The 27,934-nt window shown below is 40.0% G+C and overlaps 1 protein-coding gene across 3 annotated transcripts in view; it reads right to left on the minus strand.

Annotated features, from left to right (window-relative positions):
- Window positions 1-6,526: 6,526 nt before the first annotated feature.
- The window catches only part of EPSTI1 (epithelial stromal interaction 1), a 56,378-nt gene continuing 34,970 nt past the window's right edge, over window positions 6,527-27,934 (minus strand). The window contains exons 8-12 of one of the 3 annotated variants that reach the window (XM_075710701.1): window positions 24,758-24,841; window positions 21,915-21,988; window positions 20,214-20,319; window positions 15,273-15,305; window positions 6,527-6,738 (exon numbers count right to left, since the gene is read on the minus strand). In XM_075710701.1, the coding sequence (XP_075566816.1) occupies window positions 20,214-20,319; window positions 21,915-21,988; window positions 24,758-24,841 (264 nt within the window). In that variant the 3' untranslated portion in view covers window positions 6,527-6,738; window positions 15,273-15,305. Of the gene's footprint in view, window positions 6,739-10,710; window positions 11,126-11,799; window positions 13,061-15,272; window positions 15,306-20,213; window positions 20,320-21,914; window positions 21,989-24,757; window positions 24,842-27,934 lie in introns of those variants that run through there. The other 2 variants (XM_075710693.1, XM_075710686.1) reach the window with 2 other exon arrangements.

Genomic DNA, 27,934 nt, shown 5'->3' on the forward strand with positions numbered 1-27,934 from the left:
TAGGACTAGGAACATCTGGACTCCTAGATGCTGCCCTCCAATTTCTGATGCAGTTTCGTCATGCTCCATTGACCGACAACCCACAGAGGAATATCAAGGTCTCACGATTTTCAAGGGATTCAAGTCAGCCCACTTTCACCATCCAGCAGTGGACACTGAAACCTGAGCTAATCCCAGGAGGCTCCTTCTGTAACCAGTGAAGAGAGATGGGCATCCAAAAATAATTTAAAATTACCTACATTAGAAACTTACCTTAGGATAAGATTCATCACCCAGTAGAGATACCTTTTTTACTACACCAAAAGGAGACAAAGGTAACTACGTCAGATCTATGTGTTTTGGTTTTAGAAGCAGATGAAACCTATCTGTGGACTGGTCAGAAAGAGATGGAAAATTAAGATTTTGGAGAAGTAGAAAATTGAAATTTACTTTTTCTACTCAAACCATTATAAATCTCAGCATAACAAAATAAAAATGCTCACAATGATGAAAAGTTCTTCAAGTGACAGGTCAGGGGGTCAGTTTGGTGTTTCCATGGAAGAATTCAGCTGAGATGAAAGTATTGTCCACAATCAGGATAATATGTATGTAATAAGCAATTATCACTTAAGAGCTCTGCTCCCCAGGCTCATTACAGAAAAAGCTGATCTAGGACTGCTCCTCTGTATCATTGTCTTGCTGAGTTTCACCTTGCTGGATTCATGTCAAATCAGTGAGTTGTTTTCTTTTACCTTTTTCTCTTTCATGGTAAGGATAAGGCATTTGTCATTTGTTTTCCTGGTGATATATTACCCATTTCATGCCTTATAGTTCTCACTTCTGCCTGCGCTGCTGCTTCACTTGGCAATATCAAAGCAACTCCACCCCCTTCTTCTTATGCATGTATTTCTGTTATGGATTGAAGAAATGAGGATAATTCATGTCATCAGACTGGGATTTGTGGATGTCATCACAATTCATTAAAACTAGTAAGTCCCGTAGCTTGTTCCCTATTATTCTGCAATACAGTTGGTATATGGATTGACACACTAGTGAAAGTAGATGAGGACATTTAAGTTTTCTCCAGAGAGAAAAATCCCTCTGCTTCATTGTCCCAGCTTAGTGATATACTTTCCATACTGTACTTGGGTATCAGTCCTTTGCTACCAATATAAATGCTGGTTCTATCTCTTCCAGGTATTTCCGTCTTCTTTTATTCTTTTGCTTTTGTCCTCCTGTAAGTCATCTAGAAATCAGTAGAGTTTGTAAAGCTTTCTATAGCATTTTAAAACCATATCACAGCACTTAGTAAACAACTGCACTTTTGCTAGTTGATGCTATGGGTCAGTAAAACAAGATGGATAAACACCTTGTGAAAGTATACAGGCTTTTTGACCAACTTCATTTTAGTGCAACCGTTTTTACAAGACTTCTTCCAAAGATGGGCCTCGGAATGAAGTTTTATCTCCCAGGGATGTGGAAGAAAGACTTGTAATATCTCTGACCTGTACATCACACCTCAATCCTGCTCATAGATCTTGCTATCGAGGGCTTGACTGGCACTTAATTTCCATCTCTACCTAGCTGTTCACATTGGCTCCTTTCTCTTTCCTTTACCTTCTTATGTCTTTCAGTTCTTTGTTCCTTTTAGGACTTCCTTGACAAATTCAATATACTTCTTCCTGATCTCCTTCTCATGCTATTATTAGGTTGGAAGTGCATTTGTTTCTCATAAGCATTTTATTTAGACCATAGAACATAAGAATCTCATTATTTCATTATTTCACATAGTTTTACACCCTAATTATGTAACTAAACAAATGAGGTTTTAGTTTGGTTGTTTTTGGTTTTTTTTTAAGTATTTTTTATGTCTCTTCTGGTATTGTTCCCAGATGGCCGTTTTATTCCAAGACAATGATGTTTTCTTGGCTTCCTTGGTCATACATCCAGTGCCTCTATTTCACAGTTTTAAGATAGAATTGCTCCCTGTGCCAGCTTAGGTTAAGCATTCTTTATTTTGCATTCTTGCATTTTTGCAGAGCCACACAACAAAGACAACTAGGACCTTTTCTTCTGCTAGTGATCAAACTAAGAATTAATACTAAAAGCTAATCCCTGTCCAAAGAGTGAATCAACACTTTTTTGTTTTTGTTTTTTTCTTCTTTTTTTTTTTTTTTTTGTTTTTTAAAGAGCAGGCAGGAACATACGGTACTCCCTGACTTGCTCAGCGCCCAGACATATGGATGCCTTCCAGCCACCCCGGTGGCAGAGCGGGCTGGCAGCAGACTTAATGCCAATGCCATAGGCACACTTGATTGCACAGCCTCCCCTGCACTATGGGGGGAGCCCTGTGGGGTACACAGACCTTTGCTTCCACTGGAAAACTGTCTGGAGGTGCCCCTCGAAAGATCACAGAGCTGTATCCAAAGACCTTTTGGATTAAATGTGCAAGATATCTGTCACTGTCATCTTTTGAACATTGTTGTCCCTGAGCTGAAAGGTTTTGGCAAGCTGTATGCTTGGTGTTAAACTCTGACTCTGAGTAACTGTTAATGAACCATTCACTGTCAGCAAAGATTAATTTATGAGTGTAATAATAGTTATATGCTTACTATTAAATATTTCTAAATGGAACTTGTGCACATATGGAATAAAGTCAGTTTTGTGACATCTCTTAACTCTGGTCCAGTTTCATTAACTTTTATTTTCCTCACCTGTTTCCACTGTCATTATTATCAGCCTGGGGGCAAGCATTTTTAAAACATTCATTTTAATTACACCACAATAAGAATACAGCCCCTTGTGATATTTATCAGCAGAATACTCAAGAAATTTTTAATATATTGAAAATAAATCCTGTTGATAGCATACTGCTTTCCCAACTGTAGATTTTAGTAGTTCATATATCATGCATTTACCACCTTTTTAACATTTAAACAGAGCCTGGAATTTATACCCTTTGATGACTCACCGGTCCCCGCTGCTCAGATGTAATCATCACTCAATAAGAAGTGGAAGAACTGAGTGAACACTACTAATGCTGCAGTGCTGACTGGGGTGGCAGAGCTGAGCAAAGTGGATTAATAAATTCCAGCATGATCTATTCCTAGCGACAGACATGGGCACCCCAGAACAGGCTGGGTCTGATCCATACACGTGCAAGGCCAGGTAACAGAGAAAGTGAGACTGCTGGATGCTCAGTACAGCAGCTCATTATAAAAGTTTATGGCAGATTTTTACTGGCCCCTTAACACTTGAGGAACGGAACCTTTGGTGAATGAATGATTAACCATTTGCTGGGAGCTTGGGGAAATCGTTGAACAAAATATTTGTAGAACCTGCTTGAATAGGCTTTGGCACAGAGGACCACCTTTGACAGACTAACTGTACCTTATTATAGTAGGAAAACACTTCATAGGTCCATTAGCAAGGAAGTGTCCACGGAAAAGACTAACTCATCACTACTGGAAGCTATTAGCACATAGTACTACTGGCCATTATCCCTGACATGTGGAAGGGTTGAGCATAAGGGCCAAATATTTGGCCTCACAGCTCTGCAGTTAATGTCCTTTTGCAATTAAACACAGTGAGCAGGTTCTGCCTTCATCTGTGGGCTTTAGCTGTAACTGAGATCAGACAGTGGCTTGGCATATCGCTGACCCTGCTGGGCATCTCCAGTATCTTCTTTACTGATGTGCATGACAGCACTGCTTTGGCACCCGCAGCAGATGCACAGTTGATGTGTTCAGGAGTTGCAAGGAGGTGCAGTAGCAATAAGCTGCAGCTTGCTGAAAGAATTTCCAGGATTAAGTCAGTTGCCAGCCCAGTCTGCCATAGGGGGTGTCTGTAAATCCCCCCAGTCTGCCTGGAGCCAGCTGTGTGGCTCCTTCACAATGCATGAGACTCAGCTGCTCAGGATTGCTTGCACCTAGATATGTAATTCATGTGCAGTTTAAAGGACCCAATTTCACTGAGGCTGTGCTGATTTACCCCTCTTTACGATCTGACCATACATATTTATTTAAAAGCCTGTCAGATTCAAGGTATCTTGGAGGCCTGAGTGGTCTATATTGACTTTAGGATGAAAGAGTGTGTCATGACATAAACCTCAGTACTGGTACTAGGTATTTATGGGTGTTGTCATCCCCTTCAAACAGATGCCTGACAAACAGCAGCCTAGAGTGAAGCAAGGTGACTCAGGGATGAAAAGACCTTTTAGCAAGAATGAAGTCATAGCACATCATCCTCTCAAGGTCTGACCCTGACTACGTGCCTCCTAGTTGGGACACAAATGAAAGCCCATCAATGGCAGAGGCACCTCTGCAGGCCATAGAAAGGGAAGAAATAGAAAGATGCCACTTAGCCACAGTCAGAGCTCCCTCCTGGCAATCCCACCCCAGAGCTACTGAGCAGTGCCTCTCCACCTCTAGCACAACCATGATGCCCTGAGCCATTTGTCTTTATGCATTTTGTCCCCAGAGTAATTTCTTTCTGCCCCTCAAGCCCTGTGGACTCGATGGAGGGCAGTTGGAGGGAGATGACACCTTCCTGGGACCACAAAAGCTTTTAAAGCTGGCTGGCTGCTCACACACTGTCTCTACAACCGCTTCACTTGAGCTATGTGCTCCTGCCTTTCCCCTGCTCCCTTCTGCCCCTCACTAGTCACCCTCCTTCCACCCCAGGTTCCCCTTCACCTTCCCTTATTTCCTTTGTTTAGCTAATCCTCTCTAATGAACTTCTGAAGAATTAAATAATTAAAAAATGCATCTGAGAATTTGTTGTTTACCAGCCAACACTCTGTTCATATATTATACCCTTTTTTTCCCCTACCCTTTGCCTTGTCTATTTAAACAAAGCTTTTTTTGGGTCAGGGACTCTCAATGAACAGCAGCGCATAGCACTGTGTGCTTATACAATGGGCTTCTAAACTGTTGACCCTTCAACAACCCTTAAGCTTCTGTAGCCACAAATATCAACACATAATTTCAGCTAAGAGATATCAATGAGTACCAAGGCCTCCATTTTAAATGGTGATCCCTATATTTGACTTAAAGACCTATTTGTGATAACTGACAGACTGAAGTGTGCAGTACTGTAACCTCGTGGAAAACCCTTGTGTTTATTTGTGAAAGCAATTTTTTAAAAAGGCCCCAGGACTACCCATATAGTTGCAACTATGGGAATATGCTGCAAGTAAATCACTTTTCTTGGTGCTTAGGCTGTTACAGCTGGGATTCACGTTACCCAAAACCAGGAACATAACCTGTGGTGATCATTTGTGTTCTCTCTATAAACAGCACAGACAGACAGACATCCTCAGAAGTGAATTCATCATAGGTGTCAAAGATCCTCTACCAGATGGCTCCACAGATCTGCTCTCCAGATAGTTCAGAAAACTGAATCCTTCCCTCAGTAAAGACACTCCTTAGAACAGAAAATAAACTCCTTCTGCAGGACCATTTTGTGTTCGCTTCTCCTCTCCACATGCAAACTATAAACCTAATATGTTGTCTATTTGTACCATGTCCATATTTGTATTCCACCTACCTTTTCAGTTTATTCTGCCTCACAAAATTAAAAGACTACTACAAAAATTACCGTTACCTATGTTAAATTGAAAATAGAACCAGTAAGAAAGATGTCTTCTATGAATCATATATTTCACAAAATGCTGATACAGTAGCATTTGTTTTCAGTACTTGTTCATGAACCTCTGTACCCACTCCCAAGTCTAAAAAGCTGTCCATTTTGCATGTCCATTTTGTGACTCCATAGAGCTAACGTGCAGGCAACCCAGGTGCTGGTTATCCCACTTTAAGTCGAAAGGAGCTGCAACTTGTAAGGCAATAATTACATTGAATCTGTGTATTAAATTATTTTATCTTTATGGTTGAGTTTCTTTCCTATCAGTTTAACCTATTTCAATTCCAATATTTCCCGTTGCCTTCTGCTGGAGACAATTGTCAGGGTACAAAGAGCATGCAATGCATTTTCCCAGATTAAGCAGAGAAAGCAGAATGAACCACTGCTTCATACAGTCTTTTTTTGAAGAAGAGCCAAGAGAGACATTGATTTAAAGAGTAAAGTAATTGGCACTTTGAGTTTTGATCTCACATATAGAAAACATAAAAGTTCAACAGAACAGAGAATTCATCAGAATTGATCCAGTGTGACGAGGTACTGCAGAACTTCTGAAAAGTCACATAAAATAAAGACTAACCCCCAAAAAATGTCCAGCCTATCAAATTCAGCCATTTCTTCTCTCTGGAAGAAACAAACAAAAAAAAAAAAAAAAAAAAAAGTTTGGTCTGGTTTGGTTTGGTTTGGTTTTGTGACTTGGGTTTGGGGTTTTTGGTTGGGGTTTTTTTTTTTTTTTTTTGCCATTTTATTCAGGTTAAAAAGAAACTGGGCAAAATAGGTGAAATTTACCTAAGAAACTTCCTCATATATTACAACTTTGTATTGCATCCACTTAACTTAACCTCTAGTAAAAGGTCCAGATTAGATCATTGTAGTAAGTCTTTTTGATTTATTTAAATGGGGTTGGATCAGATACATGAATAAAGAGTAGTCCAATTTCTAGGATTGAAGGCTCTAGTCTCTGCTTTGCTGTGCTAGCAATTGCTGACCTTCAAGATGTGCTAGAACAGCACATCTATTTCCCAGACTCTCCATGAAGAAGGAGGAAGCAATTCAGTTGTGTAGATCAACAAAACAAATACAAATCAAGATACAAGCATTCCAACAAGCCTTCTGAACCTTTTTAAAAAAAAAAAAGAGTAAGTCAACAGCAATAGAGTCTCTCCACAAAAGCAGAGCAAAACTGAAATAGCATAGGGTACTCTACATTAAGGAGGAAATTGTACATTCTCAAGGTGAGTAATGCTTCTTTCTGGTTTTGCATTGAACAAATGTGATTGAACAAACCAGAAAACTTTTAGCTGTAACTGAGAGGATGGTAATGAAGAGTACACCTGGCTGTTTTCCTCTTGGCTGCTGGGCCATAGTATTACTCAAAGCTTTGAAGTGACAGTTAGATGAGAGCTTTGGTATCAGGGATACACCAATACTGCATTTGTTACTTTCCTCTTTTTATAACTTTGTTTTCACCTTTGTAATCCAAGACTTAGCCTTTTCCTTGGTGGAGTAAATATGGAGGGTGGCTACTAAATCTTAACTGCTATGAGAATCTGTCCTGGTTTCAGCTGGGATAGAGTTAATTTTCTTCCTAGTAGCAGGCATAGTGCTGTGTTTTGGATTTAGTAGGAGAAGAATGTTGATAACACACTGATGTTTTTAGTTGTTGCTGAGTACTGCTTATGCTAGTCAAGGACTTTGCAGCTTCCCATGTTCTGCCAGGTGCACAAGAAACTGGGAGGGGGCACAGCCAGAAGAGTTGATCCAAACTGACCACAGGGCTATTCCATACCATGTGATGTCATGCTCAGTATATAAACTGGGGGGGAGAGGCGGGGGTTGGCCGGGGAGCAGCGATCGCTGCTTGGGAACTGTCTGGGTATCAGTCGGCGGGTGGTGAGCAATTGCATTGTGCATCACTTGCTTCGTATATTATTATTACTATTATTATTATATTGTTATTATTATTATTTGACTTTATTTCAATTATTAAACTGTTCTTATCTCAACCCAGGAGTGTTTCTCACCCTTACTCCTCCAATTCTCTCCCCCATCCCATCGGGGTAAGGGGAGTGAGCAGCTGCGTGGTGCTTAGTTGCTGGCTGGGGCTAAACCACAACAGGATCAAATTTTACAAAAATGAGATACCCTGCCTCTCCAGTGGTCACCAGTCATGGACCACGGCTTGTGAAAACAGACCCTCTGGAAACATCTGTAACCCAAGAGGAGTTTGGGAATCGCTGGCATGGCAGTATGTGTCCTGTTAAGGGGACAGGGTCATTTTGGGGGCTACTGCTACTGCGTGCTTATCTCCAGGGAAACACCCCACTCCAGGCAGAAACTAAAGTATCTAAGACAAGGAGCACCAGCAAAGAAACTATGCCACCCCTGCAGATTAGCTCAATAACAAACACTGTGCCAATAGGAGGCAAAAGTGCAAAATCCTTATTTCTGGTAATAAAATAAATTCTTATTTATTTTGGGGAAACAGGCAGATGGCTATTTCCAGTTTAGAATAGGGAAATATATATTTTTGTATTCCTTTAGTAAAGCAGTGGGTTACTAAATATCAACAAAGCAGAAAACTTGGACTGTTGGCTGTAGATGCATTGACTGATGAGATCATTAAACTGCTGTTTTCAAAGTAGGATACTAGGTAAGTCCTCTGAGATATGGTGACTGTCCAAAAGATTGAACAGAGAAGACAGGAAACAAATTTTTCAATATTTCTAAAAGATAATGTGCTGAAAATGTAACTATAGGTCTGTCAATTTAATGCTTACCCAGGGCAAAATATCAGGAAGGCAAAATAGGATGTGCTCAATAAAGAACTAAGGGTCAACAACATAATTGATACCAGACAACATGTTTTAATGAAAGATAAAACTTAAAAGACAAATAAGTTGCATTTTTTGTGTGATTACTAGTCTGACAAAATGTGCATTTGTTAAAATAGCAGAGTTATAGAAGGCCATATGACTTTCTTATTTTAAAAAAAATCCTATTCAGACTTCAAAGTCTAGGTAAGCAAATTAAAAATTTACTAGAGAGATTTTAAAAGAAAATACTAAATGGGAATGATCTTTCAAAAATAACATTTCTGGTAGGGGTTTCTTATCCAAATGTAGTTCAGGGGAATTCATGGATTGGGAGGGAATGCAAGAGAAATTGGTGGTAAAGCCTGTGGTTGGCACTAACTGAATGAAAGATAAAGATAGCTTCTAGAGAGAGGTCTAGACAGCAGGAAGATCTGGGCTTGCCTTCTTTTAATTAAAGAGCTAGGTGCAAAGATCAAACAGCTAGGAACAGGGAATGTGGGCTGTAAGTGAAATAAAAAATGAATTAATGTTGGCCAGAAAAAAAACCCACCCTTTTTTAATGAGAGCAGACTGGAGAGAGTTCAGATTAAATCCCTAGAATGGTTTGAAATTTGGAAAGCCTTTAATGAGAGACTGAAGGAACTCAAGTGAATTTTTCTCTCATCTTCAAGCTTGCATTTCTACCCAGCCCCAGTCACAGTGAATTCTCCCCCTCTACTAACAATGTCAGCATCTGCTGAGTGCCTGACCATGATTGCTGGGACTGAGGTAACTCTTTAAGGCCAGGACAAGAGAAAGTGTTTATTCCAGATAAAATGAGACACTTACAGGTTCCTCCTCCACAGGTGAGGGAGGGAAGTGAGCAGTTCAGAACTCAGATGCACTGAAGCTGGCATCCAGGGTCCTGCAGAGCTATCCAGAGATGCCCAAGGGAGCAAACAGAGAGGGTTAGAAGAAGTTAAAATTAACTGGGGCACAAAAATTTTGGTTTATGTATGCAGGATGAAACAACAACTCTTTCTTGGATTCTGAGCTGAAAGTGGAAAATGCGGGCTGATGAAAGAAATGAGTGGGAGCAGAAGATGAATAGAATAGAATAGAATAGAATAGAATAGAATAGAATAGAACAGAACAGAACAGAACAGAACAGAACAGAATCATTAAGGTTGGAAAAGACCTCTAAGATCATCAAGTCCAACTGTGAACCCAACACCACCATGCCTACTTAAACCATGTCCTGGAAGTGCTATGTCTACCTGTTTTTTGAACACTTCCAGGGATGGTGACTCCACCACCTCTCTGGGCAGCCTGTTCCAATGCTTGACTACCCTTTCCATACAGAAATTTTTCCTAATTTCCAACCTAAACCTCCCCTGGCGCAGCTTAAGCCCATTTTCTCTCGTCCTATCACTAACTACATGGGAGGAGAGACCAACACCCACCTCACTACAACCTCCTTTCAGGGAGTTGTAGAGAGCGATAAGGTCTCCCCTCAGCCTCCTCTTCTCCAGGCTGAACAACCCCAGTTCCCTCAGCCGCTCCTCAGAAGGCCTGTGCTCCAGACCCTTCACCAGCCTTGTTGCCCTTCTCTGGACACGCTCCAGCACCTCAATGTCTTTCTTGTAGTGAGGGGCCCAAAACTGGACACAGTATTCCAGGTGCGGCCTCACCAGTGCTGAGTACAGGGGCACAATCACCTCCCTGCTCCTGCTGGCCACACTATTCCTGATACAGGCCAGGATGCTGTTGGCCTTCTTGGCCACCTGGGCACACTGCTGGCTCATGTTCAGCCGGCTGTCAACCAACACCCCCAGGTCCTTTTCAGCCAGGCAGCTTTCCAGCCACTCTTCCCCAAGCCTGTAGTGTTGCATGGGGTTGCTGTGACCAAAGTGCAGGACCCGGCACTTGGCCTTCTTGAACCTCATACAGTACATACACTGCATTTCTTCATAGGAAGGTAGTTTCTGATTTAGGCAGACAATAAAATCTAAACATAAGAATCTTGCTGTCAAGTTATATCAGAATTCAGAATAGCTGATCACAATGGTTTAGTCGGTTTGTTAAAATTAATTTGTCTCAGCAATGAAAAAGCAAGGGGATTTCCCCTTGTAACTTCCAGCCCCATACCACTCCCTGTTGGAAGGTTTGTTTCTGAAATAGCAAGGAGATCATCAGTGCAGATTATATTGAGACAACAACAACATTCAAAACAAAAAATGAACCTCCATTTATTGTTATGTAGTAATAAAATCTAGTTTTATGCCACCGCATAATAGATAATTAATTCAGTTGGTGTAACTTTATAAGTAGAGGAACCTATTTGTATTTGAAAACATTTATCAAAGGTTTACTCTAACAGGTAGATAGCAAGCACACCCAACCATCAGTTCCTAACTCTTGACAGACATGAAGCCATTTTCCTACTCTATCGCCAGTTCATTTCATTGTAACCCCTTTAAAGAAATGTCATAACATCCCTTTGCTTTCAAGCTTAAAGTTTTGGCAGGATGTGTGTGTGGGGAGGTGGTACTTCTGAGATACTGTAAGCTTTCCAACAGGATAAGAACAGCAGTTTCCAGACATCCTGCTAACATCAATTCGTGGATGCATGTAACTTCTTATCATCTCCATTGCAGGTCATGGCTTTCAAAGACACTTCCTGGGCCACTGTTCATATAGATTTGTTTGTTCTGTTCAGAAAGATAGCAGAGGAAAATTTCAGATACTTCACCATTAAAAAGGGCTGGAATAGTTAATGTCTGAAACAGTTTGTAGAGAACACTTCAAATAAGAGATTGAAATGCTGGATAAGGGGAAGCACTTTGAAGATTGTGATCAAGTTTCATCTTTGAAAACAGCCAAAAGAAAGTAGACAAGCTTAATGGAAGAGGTTACTCAAGGTGACTTGCCATCACTGTTCCTGAATGTCAAAGTAGCAGGTTAATAAAAAGTTCTTCTTTTTCTTTGGATATAGAAACACAGCAACACAATCACACTGAATTTTAACTTGTCAGTGACCATGGTGACTTTGCCTCCCACTCAGCCTTTGTCAGTGGGGTCTAGGGGTATCATACATCAAGTGCAGAGAGGCCGCAGGTTTGCTACTTCAAAAAGACCACCTACAAGTCTTTGTCTGATTAGAGTACAATACAAGGATCTGATTAAAGCAAAGACATTTCCTTTAAAATACAGGTGGAAGTATGTACGTATATTCCACTCTGCAGACATTTAGCCCCAGCCCTGGTATCTACTAAAGGAGGCTGGGTGAGGGAGTTCTTAGATGGAGGTGTGAATTTAATTTCCAAAGCAGCAGTCCAGTAGCACAGTCAAGTACCACTTGCAATACAGTACCGTTGTGCAGGTATGCAAAAGTCTACCCAAGGAATTTTCCCAGTCTCAGATACTTAAAAAAAGGCTAAACCACAGAACATTACCAAGATCGCTGGCATTTCCTATCAACATCGGCTAGCTAGTAGTATTACAGATTTGAGTAATTCTTTGAGGCAAAGAGAGCCAAGGGCAACTGCAGAGAGTCCCAGAGGGGAAAGCAAACATAGCAACATCCATGGTTCAAAAGAAAACTTCAGGTGATCCATTATGAAGTTTCCATATTGCAAGGGTGATGGAAAAATATCATGGCATGCCTGCACACTGAAAAAAACTGCTCAGGAAACCTTTAACTTTACCTAAGATGTACTTGTAAATGCCACAGGTACTTTTTCTTGTCTGAGTGGTTTATCTAACATGTACTGTGGACATTTCTTTTCCATTAGAAATATCTTGGTCATGCATCTGACTTTTGGAAAGCATTAAAATATTCTCATCTACAGGAACAGGGAGATATAAATTAAATTCCATTAAACTAGGGGGACAAAGAAAAGCAAGAAAATAAAGCTAACCTTGCAGCAGTTTTCCCCACTCATGTAACAGAAGCTACCAAGGTAAAACAGGCAAAGTGAAAAACTGGTATATCCTATCATAAAAGATGTGGGACAGATGGAATAAATTTCAGTGTTATTTCAAGTTTTATTTCTTTCATGTGTTGTATTTTTCTGAGAACATATTTAAAAGATCCTGTCTACAATACACACATCTGTTTCTTCTTGAGTGTTTGCTGTTGAACACAACAGTAGAACAATTCCACAAAATCCCCACCAAAACAAAATAAAAACCCCCAAACCAGCAACACTTCTCCTTCCCATCCCAAAAGAAAGCCCTCTATCTGCTACCTGCTTCTTTAGTTCAGGTCTCTGAGATGTTTTTGGCTGGGTATAGAGGAACAAGTAAACATGGACATTACTGCAGCTTCTGCAGTCACTAATGTCTTCTTTTTCTGAGATCCCAAAGACTGGGATAATTACATTCTGCAAGAGCCAAAACAATTTATGAAAAAAAAAAAGACACATTCTCTTATTAAAAATTAAATAGGACTTTCATAATCAGCTGCTTGAAAAACGTGTGAATACTGACAGCCAGAAACCAGTCTCTGCAGATTGCCTATGAAGTGGGTGTGAAGCTGAAGTCAGGGTAAGAAAAAAAATTGTAATGATAAAAGAGCACTTTCTTGGAGCTTTTACAAGGTCATTTGGCCTAGGCCAGATAAAAGTGAATATTTCTCCAATATCCTGTAACAAGAAGGAGAAAACAGAATTAAAAATTATCTTTTGCAGCAAAAACAAAAATCAAAGTCAACTTCTCTAGGATAAAGTCCATTGGAAAATAAAGTCTCCCTTTTCTACCAACAGGTTTTAGCTTTCAATTACGTAAAGCCTTCATGAAGGGATTTCTATCTTTTTGTAAATTTAATGCACAAAATATCCTAATTATCTGCAGACATATGAATAACTCTTTGAACAATATATTAATGTAGCAAGCTGAAATGTGTTTTCAAAACAACAGTAAAGCAAGACTTAAAAAAGTACACCCATCCATACTTCTTGTACAGTTCAAATGTAAATATATTATTGGTATTGTAGGTATTGTGAAAACCAACAAAGAATCCAATGTGTTGAACTCCTTCGGCTGCCCACAGTTTGCAAAACCTAATAGTATTGTGGACTGCAAAGATGGCCATTTCTTCCTCTGTGGGGAACTGCCTTTATCTACTTGTTGTCATTTCTTTAGTGAATTTGAGTTAATTTTTAATATCAATTTTACTCCTCATAAAACTGAAAAGACGACTCATGGGAGGAGAACAAAATTATTTATTATTATTTAGATACCATTTTCAGAATACAACCCTGCTGCAAAAGTTCTAAAATAACTGTTGGAGCAGAAAATGAGGAAGAAAGTCACAGAAGAATATCTGCATTTGTGGGAGAAGAGTTGAAAGCAAAGGGATTTTTAAATTTGATTTTTTAAAATTCTTCTTTATAAAATCCTAGCTCTCAAACAAAAAAGTTATGTCAAAGCCATCTCCTAAGGCAAGTTTTCTTTTGTACCATGGATGTCGCTATGTTTGCTTTCCCCTCTGGGACTCTCTGCAATTGCCCAGGTGGCCAAGAAGGCCAACAGCATCCTGGCTTGGATCAGGAATAGTGTGGCCAGCAGGAGCAGGGAGGTGATTGTGCCCCTGTACTTGGCGCTGGTGAGGCCACACCTCAAATACTGTGTCCAGCTTTGGACCCCTCACTACAAGAAAGACATTGAGGTGCCGGAGCGTGTCCAGAGAAGGGCAACAAGGCTGGTGAAGGGTCTGGAGCACAGGCCTTATGAGGAGCGGCTGAGGGAACTGGGGTTGTTCAGCCTGGAGAAGAGGAGGCTGAGGGGAGACCTTATCGCTCTCTACAACTACCTGAAAGGAGGTTGTAGTGAGGTGGGTGTTGGTCTCTCCTCCCATGTAGTTAGCGATAGGACGAGAGGAAATGGCCTCAAGCTGTGCCAGGGGATGTTTAGATTGGAAATTAGGAAAAATTTCTGTATGGAAAGGGTAGTCAAGCATTGGAACAGGTTGCCCAGAGAGGTGGTGGAGTCACCATCCCTGGAAGCATTCAAAAAATGGGTAGATGTGGCACTTCCAGGACATGGTTTGGTCTAGTCTACCCTTAATTGGTTTAGTGTGGATTTGGTAATGTTAGGTTAATGGTTGGACTGGATGATCTTAAAGGTCTTTTCCAACCTAAATGATTCTGTGATTCTATGATTCTATGAATAACGTGTGTCACTACCTGAACTTGCTTCAAAAGTCTCCAAGCCTAGAATTAGAGGCTCTGCATGAATCTTTATATTAGAACTGGAATCAGGGTAGGGAACCCCTTTCAGGAAAGAACGTAGGTGCAGTGAGCCTTATGAAAAAGCCATTTGAAAACAAAGGGCCTGAATTCTCTGATTCAACAGTGGTGTTTTACCAACAGCCTCCACTGATACGAATAGTTTCCCTTTTTGTTCATGGGAAATAGCAGGAAGAATGCAGCCCATGACAAAGTCCTCTTTCACTCAAGACCACTGAAAGTTTGCAGAGTTGCCTTCTTGCATTTCCAGCCACATTCTTCAGCTGCCCAGGTTTATCCACTCACATTCCACGACATAGAGAACGTGGCTATATTGAGGTTTTAGACTAAATATCAAGGCACCCCCAGAAGATGCCTTCCATGCCATCAGCAGTTCCTCTGAAATGAAATACATTTTCTGCAGTTCTTTACAAAAGAATGTGTTTCAGAATAGGTATGTGCCATTGCATGGCCCCAAACACAGAGTTGGAAAGCATTTATTTTAAGATCCCCTCTTGTATTACTTGAGAATTAAACCATGTAAGCCTTCATAATGAAATGTCAAATATGGAGCTAAATTAACACCAGCATTGGTACTAAAAAGAACAAACAAATTCATTATTCTTACCCTTTTCCTCCTTTATTCCAAGCAGTTGGACTCCTGGATAAAAGAAAAAAATGCATTAGTGCAGCACAATGTACAGTGTACAGTACAATCACATATTTATGCAAGGAATTGCAGTTATCCAGTTGTGTGGAACCTTCTTGATTACTTGGTGCCCTTTCCTGTTTTTGAAACTCCACCTAAAATAACAAGTAAACACTTCAGCAAGATTCCAGTTCTAGCAATAAATATTTCTTTGATTTGAACTCAATACAAATAGCAGGACGTGTCGACTCAGGATATAAACATATCTTGTTTTTGCTGGAAAAAATCAATCTAGAAGTGTTCCAAATATCTTCAGATGCCTCAATCCTTTCTTGATCTCACACAGTTTGAAAGAGTGAAAAGTTTCTTCCGTTCCGCCCCAAACTGCCACTATTCTTTTAGGATGAGATGTTCAGAGAAAAAAATGATTGGGCTCAAAGTCAAGCCAGGCAGAACGCATCTGCATATGCTGTTTGACTGCCTTGTCAGAGGTAAGTCATTAAACTCAGCTACAGCATGCCTGGACCTACTCATCTGAGGTCCCTATATTGATGCTGACACTTCTGCTGAGTAGTTTATTTGTTTTCTGCCACCCTTCTGTCAGCAAAGACAAGCACATTACTCTCAAAAAAAAAAAAAAACAAACCAAAAAACACCCCAAAACAGAAAACAACCAGTTTTAGGAAAAAAATTAATATTCTTTCCAAATCAGATTGTACATAGTTTAACCAAGTTAATGCTAAGTTAGCAAACCACATTCTTCATTAAAACAAATGTAACCATTGTGTGGATTGCACTCTGGAACCTTCGTATGTAAATATTCTATTCTCAATATTCCCATATTAAATAAAAGCTTTTTCTTTGTTCTGGGAAACCAGCATTTTCAGTGCAACTTTATTCATCTAGAAGTTCATGAAAGTCTGCATTAAAGACTGATTGTGTATGGAAAACTGTGGCATGCATGCAACAGTAAACTTCATGACATACTCCCTCTCAAATTGGTAGCAAATAGCATAAATCTGGATGAGAGTCCAAAGAAACATTCCATAGGATCATGCTACAAGAACTAAACCAAGTGCTAACCCACAAACCATGTTTATTTAAAATAGTTTTATCCATAAATCATGTTTCCTCAAAACAGATTTATCCAGCATCCATCCAGTTCCTGTTCTGTGTATGGCAAGAGAATGGGGTTTCCTGACACACTGCACCTGTGTATTCAGGGCATAGTTGCTTCCCACAACAGATATCTAGAATTATGCATCCACTGAAAGAGCAGAGTCAGCATCTGAGAGAGCATTTCTCATTCTTATGCATGACACTGGGTGTAATGGAGACGTGAAACGGGAAGGTGTAATATGTCATGTTGCCTTCTAGATTCTGGGTTTACTATTGCTCAGAGAGTTTCAACAAGACAACTAGTATTTCATTAAAGAAGAGTAGACATATAAATTTCATATGTTCACCACGTGACCTCTTCCCATTAATCGAATAGACAAAAGGGTCCTTAACAGTGCCCCATTTCCATGCAAAAAATAAACAAGGTCTCTGTTACAGGCTTGTCATGCATTAGCACTTGGCCTCTGCAAATCCCTCATCTGTACTTGAATATGGGCAAATCTCACTAGGGAGTGAATATAAAAATGTGCAAGAAGTGGCTTAATATTTAAATAAAACTGATCATTTTTGCCACTACAGTGAACAGATACTCTCTCAGTCATAGGTCCCAGCTGAGTAAGGATTAAATCTTACTGATTCAAGTTTGATGTCGAAATAACAACTATTATTGTTTTACCCTCCTATCCTAAAAGGTTTATCCTTATGTTAGAGACAATGGCAGAGCAAGGACATCGAAACTTTGTTGACAGCATACAAGAAGACTCGATGGTCTCTCAAGTGTGCAGTAGCTTACAGACAGAAGTGGAAATTCATTAATTTGTCTTCCCATTAAAAAAGGAAACCACACAACCACGCAGAGAGCACCCTGCCATTTATAACCAAAAAGGGAGAAAAGATTACTTTCATGAAGATTCTTCTTGAAATAACAGCTTATAAATATTCCTAATAAAACACAAGATGTCTGGAGGGCAGATGAATTAATGAAAACTGGTTTTCTATCGATAGGGGACAATTGGGCAATGCAACTGCTCTCCTCCCCCCTGCCAAGACACACACAATAAATTTGCCTTCCCCCCCACCTCTGCATGTCCCCTGTGATATCCATGTCCCCTTTTGCATCCCCTAGCCCCCAGGAAAACAGGGTAGAACTGCAGCTGCTCTGGAGCTCTGCCCGTCCTGATCATCTGGACGGCTGCAGCCGAACAACACACAGAGAGCCCAGGTCCTTCCCACCACCCCTCAGAGTGGGGCACTGTTTTGGGGTCTCTCCTCTGTCAGCCATTGCTTTTCATGAACCACACAGAAACTTAATTATCTTTGAGACTTATACTCCCTTTCAATTTGGCTAAGATTGGCTGGCAGGTTGAAAACCTTATTGACGTGTAGACAGACAACGTGATCATAAAAACTTCATTTCCTTAGGACTCCAGGCTAATAGAAAGAACAGTGAAAAATGCAGCAGGTATATTGACAACACGGTGTGATGTTCAGTTTCTGCTAAGTGTGAAGCCATTGTGACTGTAAAGAGTTCAAACATGAAAAAAAGAAGTGGGAAAGAGACCAAATATTTCCTCTTCACTGCCACTGAACAGATGGAGCAGGCTCAAAAATTACCTGCAAGTCTTAACTTTGGGAACCTTTTAAATTTCTTTTAATCTTAGTATATAGTCTGAGCTGCTTCAGTTAGCTCCCTTGTAATGTAAAACGCCACGCTGCAGACTACATGACTTGTAAGCCCCACCTGGATTTCAATTCTTTTTGCTTAAAATCCCAAGGGAATGGAGAAGAATCTTGGTATAATCAAACACACCGAGGTTGCAGCCTCCAGCCTATCTCTTGAGAGATATTTGTCTTTCTTGCTCTTGTTACCGATACTCATTTTTAATTCATTTCCATGATGACATATTATTTCATAGTTTATTCTTTCCCTGCTTTGTTTAGTCTTCAAATCTCACATCACAGCATAAAGCAAAAATGGATAATCTAGCATTACCCAACAGAAGGCAGGCTCCTTGGGAGCCATTAAGTAAACATCAGAGTAGGAAATTTATCACTCCTCCACGCAGGGTTTTATTGCATTTGTGTTGAAGCATTCTTTGAATATATATACTTAAAAAAAAAGCATAGATCAGCTGCATATGTCACAGAGTCGTCTGTTGTTAAAACTGCGCCTGGGCTGAGCGCGCTCATTTGGTGGTACCAACACCTGCCCTGTGGAAGAGGACATATGGCATCTGGCTAAAGGTAAAACCCTGCTCCCTCTGCAGACAACGGCAAAGTTTTCAGTGGTGACAGCAGGCGTTCTGATGGAGATGCTCGAGTTTAGATAGTGGGGATCTCAGCTTCATCACACATTTTCTTTTGAGTTTATCAGGAAACAGTTTACAAATTGGGATAAAGGACACAAAGTGAAATAAAAATAATAATTTCTGCCCTTGTTGCCTTTGTTAACTGGGCCCCATCCAGCAGACTTTACCTTTTGCCCCTTACTAGGTATCACTCAGCTCTGTCCTACCTGAAGTCTCTAATTCTGCTATCTGCAGACATGCCATCCTTCAGGAGATGGTTCAGGCTTGTCATACAGGGTGCTCTCTTACTCATACTCTTTTACTAGCCTGGAGCTCTGTAGTTTGGCTTCCAACAACTCCTGGATTGCCTGGCAAGTGATACAGACCTTACCAGTAAAGCCTCTAACCAACTGGTTCTCCAAGCAGCTGCCCACAGACCTTAAGGTAGGTTGAGCTGGCAGGTCCTGCCTCCTCTCAGCAAGACCTAGAGAATGGCTGTGCACAAAGGTGACCTCAGTCCAAGGTTCCCAAGCCCTCTGCCATGGCCCAGGGCTTGCCCAAAGCTTGCAGTGATTAGGACACTCTTTTTCCACTTCCAGTATATGGAAACCTCCAGCAGCAAGAATATCTGCTTCTTAATCATGCATTACTTCGTAGATGTTTGAACCCAAGTCTTCCTGACATTCATCTGCCAACATACACATCCTCACTGTGTCCAACTAATCCATTTCAAGCTTTCTTGGTTTATCAACTAAACATCTTTCTTTACACTGGCACATTCACTAAATTCTCTTAGACTCTCATCCTTTTGCTGCTCAGTCTTTGTAAATCTTCCACTTCTGCATTAGGGTCCTCTCAGCAATGGAGTTTCAACCTAATGGAAATTTCCATGATGGGAATACTACATAACTTTTTTTTACACTGAAGTGTGCAATTCTAAATAACAGTCACATTAATGACTCATTAGGACAGCTGAAAAAATTAATGGCTGTTTAATAGACTACAGTCAAGATATCTTTTTTTCAAAGAATCCTTACAAATACTATGTATTTTAAATTGGATGCAGTTGGGTCTTCTTTGTCATAATTTAATATGGGTAAAAAGTGAACAGCTGTACCTTTCATGGGATTTTCCCCCTCCAATTTCAGTATGATATGAAAATGTTTACAGCACTTCCAAACATCTTCCATTTAAAGACTTTCAAAAAATCCCTTACAATTTCATTACCCTTGTTCTGAACTTAAGGAAGTACCTTGGATGCGGTTCCTTGCAGTAAGTACCTTGCATGCAAACCCACTGAGTTCTGCTGCAAGAGCAGCTGTTCCTCCCTACTCCTATTTGAACAGCTTATATTTAAGACAGGATGTATTTTTAAAAGCTATTGTAGACAGACAGCCAGGGCTGTAAGTTCTGTCAGGCAGGCTAAACACATACAGACACATAACAGTACCTGGGGAAAAAGTCAACTTTTAAACAATCTCATTGCTTTCATGTTCTGTACCCAAAAACTTACTCAGCCACTATTATTGAGGTAGTCAGGACTCCCAGAGTATCCAGGTCGGTAGATATTACTAGGTTGCGTTTTGTTCTGGAGTCGGTCCAGGAAAGCATTATTTACCCTTAAAATACAACAAAAAAATGAATAATGATTGAAGGTACCTGAGGAGTTCACCAACTTTTGAAATTTAACATTTTTTGAGTGGCTTTCCCTATTCTCAGTTCAATACCCATCTTCCTATGTTTTTGAAGCTGTGCTGCATAACCACGGACTTGCATGAGATAGGGTGGATTTCATTTTCAATTCACTAGGTGCACCCTTATGCTGTGATCAGTCTGTTGTGATTGAAAGGCATACCTCATACCTTGGCTGCTGAGAGAAATGCACCAAAATTCTCCGTAGAAAGACGACCTGCATACCACCACCCACCACCACCCACCTTATCAGGGAGGTTAGCTATTTTGACAGTTCACCTCAGGTAGTGTTTCAGCCTTCAGTATGCAAGGACAGTTTCTAGAAGTAGTGATTTCCTAATGTCAATGAAAAAAACCACTTAAGCTTGTTACTAATAGAGACAATTTGTGTAGCTGACAACTTTCCCTACCATCCAGCTCTGAAATCAACTCTAGCATTTTCTTGTACTGCTCTATCAATCTGGAAAGTATGCAAAAATACAAAGACACTTTTCCTCAATCTGTTTTAAGTATTTTCAAACCTTCTGAAAACTGTTTCTTTTTTACCCCTATTAATGCTTAGGACTGACACACATGCTTAGACATGACTGTCGTTTTAATGTTTTACAATGCTGTTGGTAAGAATGATGTAAAATGCAAGATACTGGATTATTTCTATCTAGGGACACGAGATAGACTGAATCAAAAATCCTTCATTAACTTCTATGGGTAATTATCTCTATATTTTTGCTAGAGAAAGAAAGGAAATGAAAAAAGTATGGAGAGTGGTTGCCTACAGAAGTAATTTTTTTTATATTCCTTTAATGATATAAAAAAGAAACAAATGGTGGTTTTATTTTTGAGCCTGAGCGTTGTTTCTTTTTACCAGCAGAAAACAAAGCTGAGAATAAAGCTGTGCTTCAAGATAATGGAAAGTCAGTTAAGTGACAAAAGGGCAAGATTAGAACCTCGCACAGAGAGGGCACAGCAGTGGGGCACAGCCTGGGGCATGAAGCAATGCAGCTGCAGGCGGCCTTCCTGCACTGCAGCTCCTATCTGTATCGATATCAAATCCCACGTTTAGCTTTGCCTGTTAACGTCAGTGACAGTCAACCACAAAATGTGGCATAGACAAAGTAGCCCATTCTAAACCAAAGCCAGAATAAATAAATGAACAGATTTTATATATAGATAAATATATATATATAGATAATATATATATAAATATATAGATAAATAAAATGTTTCCTAGCTGAAACTACTGTACCAGTAGTTACTTACGAAACTACTAGTAGTTTCTACCCTACGCTGTATCCTACACTGACAGAATAACTGAAGTGAAAAAGGCACTCTGGGCCATACTGCATTAGAGTGAGCAGTTGCAATGATGGATATTAGTGGCTCATTTGAAGGGAAAGTTAAACTAGACACAAGGTCAGAGATCCTCATTGCAGTCGTCTTCTAAAGCATGAATGCCTGCAATTCTGAGACCCTTTCCAGATAGGAATTCAATTAAAGTGTATTCTGCACTTTTGCATTGTACCTCCACTGTTCGTTTTGATGTGCTCTTGTCCTGGCTTCCTCTTCCTGCTTTTGTTTAAATTCCATTAATTCAGCCTGGGAATGATAAAAGTGGGGAAAACAAAAAAAAAAACAAACAAAACAACAAACTTACTTTTAATTAACACACCTATGTTGCAAATCCAATTAATTCCACATAGTATTAACTTCCGCTAGAGCCACGTCATTCCCAGAACTTCTCTTAACAGCATTTTATTTATGTGACAGCACTATGTTAAAAACTGAGCTCATTTTTCTGTTCAGCGTTGCACTGGATGAGGTTTGTTTGTGCCTTAAAAAGTGGGAAGTTACAGGATTCAGACATTTACAGTCCTGCATTTAAAGGGGTATGCCAGACACCAGTCCGCTTCCCTTTGCCCCAACCCACGGGTTTGTGGGTCCAAGGGGGAAGACAGCTGAAGTCATCTAGCAGCAGCAGACATGGTCGTCGCACCCGTAGGGTACAAATGAGACATGCCCTTCGCCTCCTGCCTCCATAGCGCGCGAGGAGAGGATGAGAACGGGGTATGTGGCCTCGTGTGTCACCTCCAGCTCCCTGGAGCTCTCCCAAGGGTGAGGGAAAGGCAAATGGTACCTGTTAGTGTGGTGAAAGCGTGTGCATTGCAGCAGCCTACCATCCTTACACTACGTAATATTAAAACATATAAACAGTGTCAAAGGGAATTCTTTTCAGAGGAGAGTTTGCTCATGCAATTTTAGCCAGGACTGCGAAGCAAACACAGCTTGTGTGACTCTGCTCTGCATGTGTGCTTGTTTGTCTGGCTCTTGCTCCCTGCAATGCACCCAAGAATTGAAGATGCAGATTTTTCTGCAAAGAAAATTTGCCTTGCAGGGCGAGGGGGAAGGAATAGGAACAGACCCATCTTTCATATTTTCCATAGCAACTGAGCAGCAGTAGGAATAGGATCTAGAATAAAATTATGCAGTTAGATAAAAGCTTCAATAACTGAATGGAACCACAAAAGTTTTTTAAAAAATCAATTTAAGTGGAACATTAAATAAAAACTATGCAATAAATGTATGAAGAAAATCAATAACTGCAAATGTGTTGTGTATCAATATTTGTCTAGCCCTAAAAGAAGAAACAGGATTAAGAAATAAAAAAGCCAACTTTAATTTTCACTGTTTTAAATAACTATTCAACCTGAAAATTAAACCCCAGTATCTGACTTTCCAATATGCTGAGTCCTCTCTTGGAGTAATGTTCTGAAATATATTGTGTGTGTATGATGCAGTGTTCAAAGCGCACTGAAAATTTCTAAATCAAGCAATACATACTAAAACCTGTTCTGGAAAAAAAAAGGGAACTGACAATACCTATACATTTTATAGCTACGCTGTGCTAGGAAGTACACACAAGACAGAATTCACAATTACTTTAATAAATATTAGTTTGAAGTAGAAATGAGCCAACATATATCTGAGGGACAATTATTGGAGCCTTTAAAATACATATTATTTACAGTAGGTTTGTAAGTAGTGCATTACTCTGTGCAATAGGTAGCAGCAACTGTGAAGGCAAGGAGCACTTGGAACCATGTACCAAGCAAGAGCAGCATTAGAAGCAGCCAACACCTTCTCAGCAATCTGTAGAAACTGGTAAAGAGTCTAAAGCTCTACATGAGTCCCTCAATCCAAACTCATAAAGTAGGAGCATGCTAATTCACATCTGTAGTTATTTTCTCTGTGGAAGAATCGATGTAAAGAATACAACAGCTACCAGCCTTACACGCATCAGGACTGGCTTTCAAAAATTTTTCCTCTGTATAGTTCCTGGGAATAAGTGTACACCTGATGGGAAAGCAACTAAGAGCCTCCCTTTTTCCCCACCTTTTGTTTCCAGCATCCTGGTTGCTAGAATACTATGAACTGAGCACACTTATCCCCAACATTTAAAGAACGATATCCATGAGAGGGGCTGAGTCACTTGTCCAGCTCTAGTAGAAACTCACTGCGTGGAATTTATTGCGCTAAGATTCTGCTACTGTGGAAGTAGTTTACCTTAATTTGGATGTTAGTATCAGCAGTGGCATAGCAAGAGGTTCAGTATTTGCTAATATGTTTTCGAATTATTTGCTAGCATGATTTTCAAATGCCACCCTCCCCATACTTGCACAGTCAGACCTGGAGCCAGGACAGGTAACAGCACAGTGCCATTGCCTTGTGTAGATGAACTTTATGTGGATATGGTACCCAAATCTATGCCAGAGGGACTACAGTGGTTCAGATGCGTTTCAGGCAATGCGTTCTGCGTATGCAGAAAATAGAGTTTAAACTTGCAGTTATGGCATTCCTGCTTTTTAGACAGTTCAAAACTCTTCATTTAGGTGGTTAGCAAGGGAACAGAGAAGCATACAGACTTAACAGCAAATCTGAGTTCTTCCACATCCCCATTTTGGAAGGCAGGGCACATGGGCCTCGGTTCTCTAGAGAGACTATTCAGAGTCTGAGATCATCATCAATATCTCAGTAAGATTACTTCTGCCTGAAAGAGAGGAAATTGGTTTCCTTAGCCTATGAGATCATGGGCCATGGTCATAAAATGCTCTGCACAATTGTTCAAATGGAGAGGTAAACAGGAACTAGTCATCCAGATGCAAATAGCCTTGAACACAGAAGATAATTGTCCTGTCCCTGTCCAAATTTTACAGCTTGGCTCATATCTCTCACAACATTTGAAAACAGTGACTGAATCACTTTTGCTAAAGAGAAGCTCTGTGCGTAGGCTACAAGTAATCAATGTATTTAATTGGTTTCACAGCATGCAAAAATGATACAATATGCAAACTGTTAATGTATAATTACCTTCCTCCGTTGTTCTTGCTTCATTTCCTCTAATCTTCTATTTTCATCCTCTCGAAGAGCTTGCTTATAAGTATGGCTTCTCATCTATTGTTCAGCAGAGAATATAAACATATTGGTGTGGGGAGAGGGGGAGCCAAAATCCCAAACCTTATTCTCAAATTGTTATACAGGTAACTAACAAAAGAGAAACGGTTGAATGATTCCAGTTACTTGAAAAACAGATTAGTCTGAAGAGTAGAATTTAAACAAGAAGTGGTCTAAAGCCTCTCAGTCATTCGGTTTGGCTAAATGTCCACCTGCACATCACAACTAGGCAGCCACAGCACATGCTATTCCGTGTCTCAGTGGCAAGCACAAAGATACCCTGAGCAGCCAGAAAACACAATCAGGATATATGATAGTGAGATGGGGTATTCTGGCAAGAAAGGAAAGTACTGAAAATAGTATCAAGATAACAAAGCAGAATGAAGGCCTGGTAACAGAGGGGAACCCAGGATTATTTGTGGAAAGGCATTTCTGGGGGTAGGGCAACAGAAGCTGGAGAACAAGTCTGCTATATTATTTGTAGAGTAGCCAAGAGAACTGAAAATCTGAACTACACATCATGAATCATGTATTCAACTGTGTAGTAGGCTTTCATTACAATAACTAGTCCTGGTCTTTCACAAGTTGTAGTTGTTAGCAAAGAGCCAGCCTACCATTAGGATCTTATAGGATCCTTAAGATCTTACACATAGGAACTTATACTGTAAAGTCTTTGAGCAGGGACATTGTGTAGCACACTAAATAAAGAGCCAGTATAATTTAATACAAGAAGTGTGCAGGTTTGACTTTAGTGAGGAATTTGTTGCAGGTCTACACAATGTTCTCAAAACTTGATATATGCATGCAGAATGAACAACAGGCACATAATTTCCTAAAAGACTGAATAGAGAAAGCAATTATTAACAGCTCAATTTTGAGCTGGGAGGAGTTGTTACATGTGTCCAGGGAGACTCATTCTGGGTCCAATATTATTCATTACTCTCCATAATGGCTCAGAGAATTGTGTGGAGTGTATGTTAATCAAGTTGGAAGACAATAAAAATCTACACAGGATTGGTAACACTTTGAAAGACGGGATTAAAATTAATTACGAGCTTGATTAAATAAGCGGGCCAAAAAAGTCACCAATGACAGAGTCACTCCAAAGAAGTTAAATTTTTTCATGAACATCAATATTTGACACTGATATTTGAACTATGTGTGCTAAATTAATAACACTATCAAAGAAATTATGTGAGGGAAAAATTTGATCAACATTACACTGTCCCAAACTTTTTTTACAACAGGAATTTTAAATTTAAAAAATAACGTATATATATGCCCCCCTTTTAGTATGCATGCCAGGCACTTCCTAAGCTTATCACACTTCACTATTTCAAATACACTGTTCCTGAATCTTTTAATTACTCCAGACAAAGGACAGGTCCAAGATAACATTAAAATTAGAGTTCAAGTTTTCCCACTGGTTTAGCATTTTGGTACTATGCCAAGTTTATTTAGATAACAACTCATTGGTTATGTGCTTCGGAGTCCTCACACAGAGCACAGAGGCTGTGTGTATTCCTACAGACTGTACCTCATCCAAGTTGGTTGGGAAGATATTTTGCTAACTGGATTGCTGCATTATAAGTGATGAATTGATTCACAAAGCTATAGAAATACTGCCATTCAAAAGACATGTAAAATATCAGCTAGTATTAAAGAATAGTACAGATAAACTACATATTTTATCTGCTTGGACACTAGTGAAGCCAAAGATGAACTATGGTATGTAATTTGACAGAACTTATTAAGAAACCCCTCAAAAACTGGAATGAGAAAGGCACACATAGGTAGGTGAAGTAGAAGGCAAAGGCTAAAAGTAGGACCTGCCCACCTGAAAGAATTCAGTGTTCCTTCAGGCATCCACCTGCTTCTGTATAGATATGAAGACACCACACCAAATCCAAGTCAGTCCTGGGGACATGAGCTCATCTGTCTTCAACGTTCACACCATACAAAAGGCTGAAGAGCTGGGTCTTCCCTACCAAAGAACAAGCTCCCCACTGTTTGGAGTGTAGGATGCTTCAAGAAGGAGGTAGAAGTGTTCTCAAGACATCTTTTCTCCCTTCCCATAGTCCTTCATCTTGCTTGTCCACCCAGGACTACAAAAAACAGTCTGAAAGCCACCCTCCTGCAACTGACCTTCTGCCCAGCAAGTTGGCTCCTTCAAGCTATATATCTGCCCACATATGCTAAGATTTCTTTATGGTTTTCAGAGATACAAAATAACCTGAGGAATCAAAAGGGAAAGGAACCTATTTTCAATATCACCTTCCATTTTCATGCAATGAAAACCAGGAAGAGATACTAGAGGCAAGACAGAGCTGTCATATGTTCTGTTTCCAGCAATTTCTATAGTGGGAGGGTCTTGCACATTTCCAAGACTTCTGAGGAAATATGGAGGTAAATTTTTCCCTCCCTTTACTGAGCTGTTTGTGTTCAAGGTTGTGTACCACAGAGGGCTGCCCAGATTGGATGCTTTCAAGTTTCTGCTGACTAAGGACTATCGCTTGCAATGACAATTTCTGTCCACTTGGCTGCCTGCTTTCTGCCTTCCCCCAATTACAAACCTTTCTAAAGGAGAAATACTTCTGTCTCAGGGTTAATATTTCTCACTGCAAGCTTTTACATCAGTAAGAAAGCTTAGTTTAGACACAAAGAGACTAATCATATGTGAAAAAGCTTTTTTGAGGCAATTAGAATAATGAAACTTAAGCAATACTTTACCTATTTCCAAATTACATTGATATTTACCAGGCTCATTCAAACTGGGACAAAGTCCCCAAGCAGTCTATGGAATCACTTTTCGGATGCAGTGAGAAATAAGCTTCTCTTCTGACTAGATTTTCAATGCAGTAAAGCATCCACTGACATGAACTAGTTGAGATTTCATAAAAGCTTGCTACCAACAGGCAGGTACAGAGCACATTTAAGATTCTGATCTGACCTTAGAATATAAATCTGGCTCTCCTTTATCAGGGAGAGATCTGTGAGTAATAAAGGTAGTTCCCTACTATGTAGAATACTCTGCCAGTGTGTAAGAGACAATGTAGGCAATCTCATTTACCCAGAAAGACTCCTTGGTACTCA

Source organism: Pelecanus crispus, chromosome 1 (assembly GCF_030463565.1).
Source record: "Pelecanus crispus isolate bPelCri1 chromosome 1, bPelCri1.pri, whole genome shotgun sequence".
Lineage (NCBI taxonomy): Eukaryota > Metazoa > Chordata > Aves > Pelecaniformes > Pelecanidae > Pelecanus > Pelecanus crispus.